The sequence below is a fragment of the Bombus vancouverensis genome, chromosome 1, assembly GCF_051014615.1.
Source record: "Bombus vancouverensis nearcticus chromosome 1, iyBomVanc1_principal, whole genome shotgun sequence".
In the NCBI taxonomy this organism is placed as follows: Eukaryota; Metazoa; Arthropoda; class Insecta; order Hymenoptera; family Apidae; genus Bombus; species Bombus vancouverensis.
Window position 1 is genome coordinate 19,774,111 of NC_134911.1, and position 12,691 is coordinate 19,786,801.

General features: G+C 34.6%; 1 protein-coding gene across 1 annotated transcript in view; it reads right to left on the reverse strand.

The window, feature by feature from the left end:
• The window catches only part of p130CAS (Serine_rich_CAS and FAT-like_CAS_C domain-containing protein p130CAS), a 167,608-nt gene that overhangs the window by 55,081 nt on the left and 99,836 nt on the right, over positions 1–12,691 (reverse strand). Inside the window, exon 3 of the mRNA XM_076622248.1 lies at positions 5,404–5,553. Coding sequence (XP_076478363.1) covers positions 5,404–5,553 — 150 coding nt within the window. The remainder of the gene's footprint in view (positions 1–5,403; positions 5,554–12,691) is intronic.

A 12,691-nucleotide genomic window follows, 5' to 3' on the forward strand; every position in this document is an offset into this window, starting at 1 on the left:
ACTTGAAATTTAATCGGTATTTATATTGTATTGTATATAAAATTAGATAAAAATCTTATTAATTTACCAAACGAGGAATGAATTATCATATCAAATAAAATACAACCGATAAGAATAAAGGAATTGGACGTTTCGTGTTTATGTTACGCGAACCTTTTTACTTTATCAAACGTGTATCACCTAAATTGAGTCCAGACACAACAAGCTACGTAAATCCTTTTGCCCTTCAGCGATTCCAAACGTCGATGTTGCATACAGCTTTTGACATTCGCTGTGTAGCTATTTGTATCGGTATTTGAATAACAAATGTTTGTCGGTGGAGGCGTCCCTTTTGTTTCATTCTTCGGTCCTTCCACTCCCTTTCCTACCGAAATATACGCCGCATAAAAGAACAAGGCTGAGTTATGGCTGTCGGTCCCGCGGATAGAGCCTTCAGGGATTACAATCGAAAATTCAGCTGGTCGAAAAACGCGAATAAACGTTAAAGGATGACGTAACCGCGATAAAAAGGACAACTATACTTCGTTGAATGAAACGTTAAGGATACTTTATTCGGAATTGTTTTGGAATCAGGAGAAGGAAATTTCTGTTGATTCGGCAAACCGTGACATAAATTGTTTCATGTTGTGAAACACCGTGATACGGCTTCAGTCAGTAACGTTTTACGCTGAAATATCATTTTAATTTTTAAACTGGTATGATGAGATTCTATAGTCTACACTCTAGACGGTGTAAACGTTGTGATAAATTTCCTCTTTTAACTCAGCCACATGCTCTTGAATTCTTGAATCTCTATTTCTATGTTTCGTTTTTACTCTTGTTTCGACGATGAAGAGGAATTTTAATGTTTCAAGGACAACTTTGGTATAAAAGTAAAACGAGGCGTGTCAATAAGGATTTCTTTATATTTTCTTCCAAGTTTTAGAAATTGTTTAACGAGAGTAGCAGAATTAAATAACACATTGAATTAAATATCCCGATAGTACTGAATTTAGTCGCTGAATTTTATTTAAAATTTTAAATCACCAATATTTTCCAGTTACGATTTAAGATTTTTAATTACAAATATCTTCCAATTAGCTAGGTATGTTAATAACGGTTTCTGATTGGAAAATAAGGAGAAAAATCTTTAGATTAATCCTTAAAGTATTCGAATAAATTTCTTTTCTATAACAGTACAAAATAAATATTTTTCACGTAAACTGTTTGTCTAAACTGACGAGGAGAAAATGTCACCATGTTATTTACAATTCATACTATGTACGCTGTTATGTTCTATGAGTCTAATCAAAACTAAAAATCCCTTTGACGTTTTTTCAGTAGCAGCTCGCTGCAGAGTTAGTTGAAATATTTGCATTTCACAAGGATTAATAATGTCCTGTGCGAGATGCTCGAAAAAAAGACGAAACCGAATGATTCTCGCGTTCAAAAGCGCGAAATATGGGAAAAATGTTTTCATTTTTCACAGAAAAAGCCTTCCAGAAGAATTATATGTAACAGAAAAGGTGAATTAATTGAGAAATAAATTATCGAAATTTTGGAAGTTGATAGGTATCGTTTAAAAAATTCCTGGATTATTAATGCTACGAAGTAAGTAATTATACTGATATAAAATTGCATTTAATGTGTTATTTGTGTGTTATTCTCCGTGGAACGAAACTTTACTGATAATAACTTCATTTTTGATTTACTAAAATCAGGCTTGTTCCATTCAAAACGATGAAATGAGTACTTACACGCGTTCGAAGAAATAATTTTTCCAATTATCCGGTGTGATAAAAAAGATCGCAATGAAACTAGTTTTTGCAAATTACGAAACGTACGAGCTATAATAATGAATGATTAAGAAAGTTAAGAGTAGCGAAATATTAAGAGTCGCGACCCTCCCTCGTGTCTAAATGCGTCTGGTATGAGAGGATAAAGTGAATTATGGCTAATGGTATGATGGATACTCGACCGGAAATTCAATAGCCAGAAAAACAACACCGACAATGGTATAACTGTAAACAGTTCGTCCATCGTATGCTGTAGGTATTAATAACCTGGAATGCAAGAGGTAAAATGTGCAGATAAAACGGATAACATACGTCGTTGTAAATTGAAAATAAAAGAAATATTTGGCGGATTATGTAAACAATGATGTATGAAATTCTAGGAATGAGAAATAAATGAAAATAAAAATCCAGTTGAATATTTCGAATATCTTTAATAAATCGAAAACACTGCAGTATTTATAAATGTTTGAAACAACTGGTAAAAAGTTAATTAGTTTCAACACTTTATGTTATAAAATTGGAGCTATTCGAATTATTTGTACACGTTGATAACTGTATAATAGAAAATAATTTTTTAAGCGCTTCTCTATTTTGTATTCGTAAAAAATTTCTTTTAACATTTCTAAAAGTTTTCGATTAATTAAAATATTCAAAACGATGACGGTTGAGCAATAAAATACATTTGTACGCTTTAAACTTAGTCTTCCATGTAAACCTTTAAAGTAATCTTTTATCTTTCATTTTACTATGTATATATTTATTGTTACAATACATATCATTGTCTTGTGTATATTATTATCGACATATTTATTCTTTTTTGCATCAGGTTCTCGGGTTTTCATTTCATTCTAATAAAACTTGATACGTGAGTTTCTTTCTTAAAAAATTAATCAATGAAATAAGTTAGAAGCAATAAGAGAGATAGATGGATGACCAAAATTTGAAAAAAAGGAAAAGATTAACTGTCAACTTTAAAAATATGACAATTCCTTAAAGAAATAGGAACCTGCTTAACGTGGATGGATAAAAGCGAATTGAACTGAAAACCACTAGATGCTATTAACTCGTAATCTAAGCACGTCCAGTGTAAACCAACATTTGCTTTCAGCGCACATTTCAAAGATTTTTATTACGTAACAAACGACGGATGTTAACCAACAAGTAGAATGAAAATATGGACCGTTAATCGCGACAATTGTTGCATATTTAACGCGTCCTGCTTTACATTCGTTTCAACAAATTACACTAAATTGTGAATTTATGTTCCGCGATGAAAATTCCCAATTAAGATTTTCATGCGTTACGTATGAAAAGTGAACACTAACAAACGTAATTTACGTACAATTGACTTGCCAATTGACCGTCAGTTGACGTACAACTTAGTTAATTTAATATATCGATAGTTTAATATATTTTATTCTAGTACTACACTTTAGTTGACTTAATACAACAAATATATTAAGACAGAAATTGCTAAATGTTACATGTATGAACCACAATAAAGTGAATATTGAATTTATATTAGCATTGATTTATAGAATATTTACTTATATAGAATATTTATAGAATATCTACTTTATAGAATATTAAATTTGACGTACATTTCATAAGAAAGGGAAGGGAGAATAAATGTTCAATTATTATTTTAGAATAATTTACATCGCTAAAACGAAGATACACTTCAAAATACACAAAAAAAAACAGAAAGAAAAAATAGCAAATAGAACAAAAGAGGAAATAAGCTAGTAAATTACCAATTACCATTCTCAATTATTTTTCTTAATGACTACAATCATATATATTCTACAAATATATAAATATTTAAATAGTATCAATGTACGTGTTTAATCTCGTACAGTTACCTTACCAAGTTAATTGGCAAATAATTAGACAATTATTAAAAGTCCGTTGCCATCGGGAAACTTAGAGCCTCTTGACATCGTGTTTTATTAATAAACCAAACCAAAAAAAGATGCACGTCAGAGAACGAAGACGTCAGAAATGGTGACAAATAAACTCTTTGCCCCTGAAATCGAAACATGTTTCTGCCAAAGCATCATATGCCGACGCGGACAATGGGAGCTTTCTTTCTGTTCTCATTTCATTTGCCTATCAACCCTTGCGACTGCACTTCTACCGTTCTATAACCGTCCCAACCATCGACCGAGTCAATCGAGATCAAACCTCGAACCTGTACGCGCCACCCACTTACGCGTACCTATACCCACTTGAAACCACACCCTCCACACGGTGTATCGAAAAAACCATGGAAAACAAAGAATTCATTTTCTATAACGTCGCGACGAGGTTTCGCCCGACAAGGCAAATCGAAGCAGATTCGACGAGGCCGATCGATCGGCTATATTCATTTCGCTAAATTGGCGCCGGTTGACAGATGCTAAACGATGCCAATGGCAGACACCGGAGCAAACGAATTGGTAGTCAGCTGATTCTGACAGATCCCCGTCTCTGGCGCGTACCAGAGACGACATAAGGGGGTACGATGGGGGTCTGCGGCGAAACACAATGGAACCGCCGCCATTGTGCGCTACGTGAAACGTAGAAGGTCGATCGATGGGACTGGGGCGCAGTGTAGGGGTGGACTTTATAAATTTCTACGTCTTTTCAGATCCACAGCAAATTAATGCAAGATGGCAGCTGCGCGACGATAAAGCACGCGGTCGAGGGGAACAACGGGTCGAACCGTTGCGCCGATCGAGGCTCAACGAGTTGGCTCGATCAAGTATTTAAATGAACAATCGAAGAAATCGCGTGGACAGATATCTAGATGACTTTCAGAACGTATTTCTAGTGCTTCGATGAGCTTTTTGCGACTTGATCGCTGATTGGTTCGAAGGATGAACTTTTACTTTTGAATGAACCAAGTTGATCGACTTTGGGTAATAATATCGAAGTGATTAGATTCCTGATTTCTTGAAAGGGAAGTAATTCGTGGAAAGAAATGAACGAAGATACTTTTTGTATGAGTTATCGTTACGCTATGTGACTGTCTTTTGTGTTAAATGATTATTCAGCTGACTGTGTTTCCATAACGAGCAATGAGGCTTTATACAGTTAAGCGTTAATTTCCTCTATAAGAAAACGACTTGTTTTTCGATTGAGTTTGATTAATATTATTCATAGAATAATTAATAATGCAGTCTCCGAGCAGAAAATTCTAGCTATATTCTATCACATAAAATTTAATAAAAAAAAAAATTTGTACGTCGATAGTGAAACCTACGAACGTAAGTGCAATATTAAGTATCAAACGAAATAGTTATTATTATTAACGTGTATGTATAATACGGAATAACAATTATCACAAAATTAAATATCATGCATTTCTATTGTTCAATCGAACTTCTAAACGTCACAAATCACTATTTATTAAAAAATTCTACTCATTCGATCAGATCCGATCTCGAGCGTTAATCTCCAATTAATTCTACACCCTGTGAACTCGAATTTCTACCGTTTGATTTGTTATACGACGCTGGCGATTTCGCAGAGGAGAATTTTCATAAAATCTCCAGTGCTCGCGCATAAATATACGCACACGCGCATACTACAGAAATTTTCTGTGCCCCATGAATTTAATAATGGTATCGTATAGCAAGTAACTTACCCTGTTCGGTTGAACGTGCCAGCTACGCCGTTTTCCATGCCTCTGTATGCCGTCTTCAGAAATGGTTAGGTCAGGTCTGCTGCCAACCAAACAGCCCCCTGTATCATATTGGCCGACTAGCAGTCTCAATCGATTTCCTGGACAGATGCCCTGAGCAGCAAAAGGAAAAAAGAGACGTATAGCAATAACATCGTACAACCGGCGGGAGTAACAACGGTTTAAAGTAATATCGTCGGACTCGCCAAACTTTGTTGCGGCGTACATCCTCGTTTCAAGAAGATACATTGCTCCATACAACTGAAACATCAGTTGTTAGAGGGAATTTATCGTTCTATGAAACGTTCAGTGTACGCGGTGAATTAAATTTTTATCTCTGACAGTCGGTGTGTTATTTTAAATCGCCCGACTATTTAGGTGACAGGTCTATTCAGGGCTATTTTCTTTGCAATTCTTTGTAAGGAATTGCTTTCTCTTAGCAGAGTGACTATTTCATCGCCGTTCCGTCGTACGTACTTATCGTTAGTTGCTTTCTCTTTATATTTGATCTGCGTTGGAACTAACTCGATCTTGTTTTTAGTGTTACTTTGATCCATTCTTTAATCGATAATTCTCTTTCACTAACTTTAACCCTTCACCTGCCAATGATCGTGGAAGATATTTACACGATAGGTTATTGAAACAGTGCCGAGGCACGTAAAATGAAAATAATAATCACAGAATAAGACTCGTACAATTTATGACATCGGACGTCTAGAAGTATCTACCAAGAAAATAACAATTTGAGATTAAAAATCCTATTATTCGGGATATAATAAACGTTCGAATATCACTTGCGTAATGTCTGACTAATTCCTGACTCTATTACACCCTGAAATTCTATACAATCCTTTCGTTAATTCGCTCTAACGAACAACTCTAAACATCCCAATTTGTTGGGCCAACGAGTCAACTTATCAAGCCCAGTAAATTACATTTTCTTCCATTTGACGAACCCATTATCTTTTGAAAAGCGCATTCGCGTGATAAAGCGACGGTCCGTGAAATCGATTTCGTGTATTTGCCAACGATGTTCCACGAGCCCTGCTTAAACACGAAGCAAGAGGAAACGTAGACAGGAACATTGCCTCGTTGTTGACGATTTCACCACTTTACTCAACGTTCAAAGCGTACAAGAAATACTTGTCGAATCGTCGCCAGGAAACGAAAGGAGATTTCAATTAGCAGCGTGTACGGGCGGTGACGATTCCGTGAAATCGAAACGAAAATAAACGTGTTAGCCTTGCAGCTTTCCATCGTATTACGGAAGGATCTTGCCTTCGTCACGGCGAACTGGTAGATTTTAGCCCCCTGAGGTCGTATTCAGCTTAGATAAGGGTTCTATATTGGTCCAAGTTTGTTTATTGTTGTAGCGTCATTGTGTATATGTTAGTATAGTTAGTACTTGTTCGGTGTTATTGGACGAATAGTAACGATTACATTGGTTTGCAACTAAGTGATTGCGGATTTTGTCATTAGGTGATATTGACAGAAGCCGCAATCAGTTGCCAATCTCAGTTGCCAACTCGATAATATGCATATTTATATTTATGCAAATTTATATCTCTATGAACGCAATTGAACAGGCTTAGACAAATTGATCAAGACTATTTTTTATTAATTATTCAATCTCGTTGATACGACGAAGATATCTCCTTGATGAAAATACATTTAAAAAAGAGTATTTGTAAAATTACCATTTTACTTTGCTTTCCAATTTATGAAGTTGATCGATGTCTCTGAACATGCAGTTAAAGAAATTAAATGCAGAAAAGAACAGGATGCAATTAAAGAAGTACAAAGTAAACAGACTCGTTTCATCTAGTAGGTTTAATTTTACGGTATACATCTTCCACTAACCTTCTTTCTGTTACTTTAAAACACTGAAATCCATCTCTTTGTATCCTTGAAAAATATTTTAAGCCGAGGTCACAAAGATTTTCATCCAGATCTCTCAACTGCTTCTCATAAAAATTTCATGTTTTTCATAAAAACTTTTAGCGATCGTTCGTAAAGATTAAATCGAGTATCTAGAAGAGTGGGACGAGCATTTTTGCGGCATTTTTGAAATTCCTTTAGACCGTTCGGACGTTCGATCTGCAATTCGACGAGCAATCGCCAAACGACCAACGAATGCTCGTTCACGATTTCGATTTGCTAAATTCTACTAAAACGTGGAAAGAGCATTCGTTCGCTTGTTCTGAACGTACCTTTAGCGTACTTCAACCCGAATCGCTGATATTTCTCTCCCGTATTTCTCTCCCGAGCAAACGACGCGTTTTCGAGGTCTCGTGACAGCGGCGGCTGTCGAATGTCTACCTATCTGAGAGTTTCATATTCGAATATGTACGGGAAAGGTGAAACGTAACGTAATCGTAGCCCGGCGACAGTGGAAAATGGGATCGTGAAATCTGAGGGCTGTTGGGGGATTTGGTGGGTAACGGGAAATATGGTCGGAAGTGGATGGAGGTGTTTACTGAAAATGGAAATATACTGGGTTCAGTGAGTAGGGGATTAGCTGAGTAAATGAATGCTGTTGACTGGTAAAGTTTATGCTAATGGATTGGTTTGATAATTTAGCGGTGTGACTATGTTAAGTCGTGGATTTGCTTAATTGTCATAAAGATATTTGCTCGTTTAGACCGGCTATGTTTTCTTGCCCTATATTCGAGCAGGTAAAACAGGTTTTAGTCGTATAAATATGATTTCATGCGTTGAGAATGATGTCTGGTGGGTTCACAGGAAATGGGTTAGGTTTGTTTGAAAAAGGAAACAGTAATTACCGTCTTTCAGAGGCGATATTTATTAGGATTCTTTTATCTCTTTCATAATAGTTAATTGTAAAGTTGCAAGCTTCTATTTGGTAAATGTGACTTAATTCGATTAAATATGTGTTCGCACAGAGAAACTTTTCACTTGGATGATTGCCATAGACAGAGATTATAATGATTAAATGAAAAGACTTTCTTATGAGAAGATGTAAATTCCCTGTGGAATACGATGAAAAAGTTACAACCGCTTTTAAAACTTTTTTTTTAACATATAATGCAAAGTCAATTTTAATTAATCCGATATATCTTTTATTCTTCCTCTAAACTTATAAAGATCCTAAACTCCGAAAATCCAGATCGTTCAAGTGATAGACGATACAAATACCAATATTTTTTTTTTATTTATTAAAATTTACAATCAATTCTCGCATTGAGAATTTTCAGTAATTTTTTCTGGCGTGGCTAATTATTTATAATAAGTTAATATGTATTATAGATAAGTATAATTTATAAGTAAGTATTATAAATAAGTAAATATTACTTAATTTAGATAACTAATTGAATCTAGCGCTTAGGTCTAGCGGGTACTGTCTCTTTAGCCTGCGGATCTGGTCCGATGTATCCAGTAGTCCAGTAATTAGGGGGTTTCGATGTTTGTTGACTCTTTTGCTATATCTGTCGCTATATTTTTCCTCTTTGACTGTTGGTATCTTGAGGTCGCGATGTATTAGTTCGTTGGTGACATACCAGAGTGTATTTATAATGGATTTTAGCGTTTTAGATTGGAAGCGTTCAAGTATTTCAATGTTGGAATACCAATAATTAATTAAAAGTACCAACTATTAATTTTAAATTAATAATTTATTAATAAATTAATAAAAGGTATGATGCAATGTGTTTTTAATTTTTTTATGTTGTATAACTATACTAACTATATATAATATTGTATATTTAATTAACTCGAACAAGAAGAGCGTCACCATACGTTGGTGACGGGGCCCCCACGGAAGTATACCCGTCGCACGAATATGTGCGACGTGGCGACGAACGCGTTAACAAAGATATTTTTCTTGGAAATCCTCGCCTGTGGCACATATATCACCAAAAATACGCCCCTAAAGTATTTGTCATTTAAAGAAAACACGCGTCTCTTTTCATATGCGAAACGCTCGGAAATCACGTTGGTTGAAACTGAAATAAATTGAAACGCGAAGAAAAATGAGAAACACAAACATTGTTTACGCGCACTATCTGCCTGTAATAAATACAATCGTGAAAAGTCCTTTGTTTTTCGAAACGTTGAATATTAATTGTATACCTGACTACTGAAATTCAGTATTTCATGCAAAATGCAGTTGACCAATTTCACGACCTAATACGTGAAATATTCGCTTGTTCCAAACAAACGGTTTAAACGGTTCAGGGCAGAAACAGGAGCAAGCGAACGTATATGCGGCAAGTTCGCGTGTACCGGTGACGAACAACAGCGCGTTCATTTTCGAAACATCAAGTCAGTCTGTGTACCTAACTCTACAAAACTGTTCATTTGCCGTAGCGTAGGAGTAGGAGGCCAAAAACGACAATATGCAGGGACAGAGGTTTGCTCCATTACGGATTCTATTGACTCTCTATCAACGGATAGAATAGAAAACAGCCTATTCCGAGCAGAAACTGTTCGTACACCCGTTATGTCGCAGGGGCGCATCTGTCGTTAATTTTCGTGCGGACGTGCGAGACAAATCGACTTCGAAGTGAATGACGTGTCCGATGTTAAGAAGACCGAAACCACTTTTGTAGGCAACTTTCGGTGCGAATGATCGTGGCCTGGTTTCGACTCATTAAATGAAACTCGACGACTCGTAAATCGTATCGTATATCAGCGGAAACCAAATAAATCCAATTGTTCCAATGGCTTGAAGTTTAACAGACGTGATATATATTGAGATTTAAGTAATATCAGGTTGTCCGAAAAGTTTCTTTCGTTTCATAAAGCGATAATAGATGAACAACAATTTCTGTTTTATATAATTTTATTGAATTATTATGAATTATTATTGAATTTTTATTGTTATGATCGTGCATAATTCAATAAACTAATTTAAAACAAAAAACACGAACACAAAACGAAAGAAACTTTTCGGACAACCTAATACATTGTCTAACGATAATTTGCTACTTTGCGATGATTTTGTCATTTTGTACATATGTATATTTTGAGGCTTAAGGTATATGTTAAGGTAATTCAAGCAATACCGATGATCAATTGATATTGGAAAAGCAATAAAATAAAACGGTGATTGTTTATAGGTAATATATTGTATAATATAATTTATATATAATATAACGGTGATATATTGTAAATATTTTGGAAGTATCTTCAATCACCTTATCTGTTAGATTTCAGATAATTCGAAAAAGATGTTGAAGCAATATTATTGTGTTTCTGACAGGAAAATTTAACAGAAGATGCAGTTTGTTGAAGATTCCAACGTAATTCAAATCATCTTTAGTACAGTGTTATATTTATTTTTGAACGAGTTCCACGTAATTTATCCTTATTTTCGCTCTTTAATCGCTATTTAGTCGGCTCTTATTAAGACATCGTTAAACTTAATAGTTTCAGTTCTTTATGTTAAAGACAACGGTCTTAATTGGCTCTCAGTTTCCCGTGCTAATTACTACACGAAGTTTGCAGGCCACAACAACCTTTTATAAAATTCTCAAACAGAAAAAGGAGAAGTAACGCCAAAAACGATTTCGTGTCTCATTGTTTAAGATGGATACAATGTTTAAATAAAAGAAATATTGGTAAAAAAAAATCAGTATCTTCGACAAGATCTTCTTTAAAATCTTCGTTAAAATCTTTAAATCTTCGTTTAAAAGTTAATCATAGAAAAAGGCTTCGTTATTGTTAAATATAAAAGTTGCGACAGGGTAAAACACAACGAACGAGATTAACGTACAACTTCGAAACTAAACGTACGAATTACGCTTTACGCAGAAAGTTGATAATTCAGGCAAGTGAAAGTTGAAATTTTATAACTGCTCCACGTTGATGCATTTATCGTGTAACGCAGTGGCTTGTAAATAAAGGATGAGGCAGTCGTGCATCGGGTCGCAGCTGCAGTTACCCGTAACGCGAACGCGAGTAATTTCCTCGTAAACTTGTAGTACATCGGCGTACCCCTGTTTTCCAATTTCCAATTCGAACCACCCCCAACAGTTCCTTTTCAACGAGCACCATATGCGTTATACCGTGCCTTCTGTCTACGTTGAAGGGACTGATATGGCGAATGATAGATTCCACGTGCAAGAAGTTGCGAAACAGAATCTCCGTTAGAAGAAATACAACTGGATACAGAGATGCGTATTAATAAGTAGACTATTACGAATTTTTATGTATTTAGAGTTAATTTGGAAGGTGGAAAATAGCACAGAATGCACACATTATGGGAGAAATATATGAAATATCCAAAGTATAGTATAAGCTTTGTATACTATTGTATAGTATTTGATATGCAAAACAATTTTTTACCGTGTCTGTACTTTGTTAATTATATTTCCAAAAGTACGAATCTTCGTAAAAATCAGTGATCTACTAATACGTTTTGGAGAAAACCTTGTCTTTCGTGAAGAGAGTTAGATGAAATAAATTTTAGAAATAATGTGTATCTGACAAATTGTAAAGTACAAATTAAATAATAATAATAAAACAAAAAAGAAATTTAGCGAATGATATGCGATAATTAAATATATTATAAAAAATATAAAAGTGAAGAATATGAAGCATAACGAATCAATTTCTAAATTTGAAAACACCTGTCAATCACACACAGCTGTCAATCAGGAAATAAAAAAATATATAAATATACAATTTTTCAATAAAAAATTTATAGAGTAAAATGTATATACGATTCATTTTTTTATTTAATCGTAGAATACAAAAGTTCATAACATTTATGCTGTATTTCTGAATGATGAATTCTTATGACTAAGCTTTTATTTGAATTAAATATGTTTGATCGATTTAGTCGATATAGACTATTGACAAAATAACACGCGACAATATTAGCCGAAAATAAAATATGCAATATTGTGTCATAAAAAGAAAAATCAGAAAACGCTCATCGCTCGTATAAAGCGTTATTATTCAAAAACAAATATGATTCCAATAATCAGAAAGCCATGCTAAGAATGCGTCGTCGTCAAACAAGCTAAACGTCAGCAAGAAATGTACTTACTATACCTGCGTTTATGTGCAGTGAAACGTAAGAGCACTTCCAAGGATGACCAATGCGTTTTAAAAGCGAAGAATGTGAGTATAACGAATCGACAAGCTTTTAAAGTCAATGTTTGAAAACACCATAGCTGTCAGTCGAACATAAATTGTACCGCAATATACCAATATATCAATCGTTTTACTCATAGTTATACTGCTGTTATTAATCACATTACGCTTGCAATAAAATATTCGTATTATC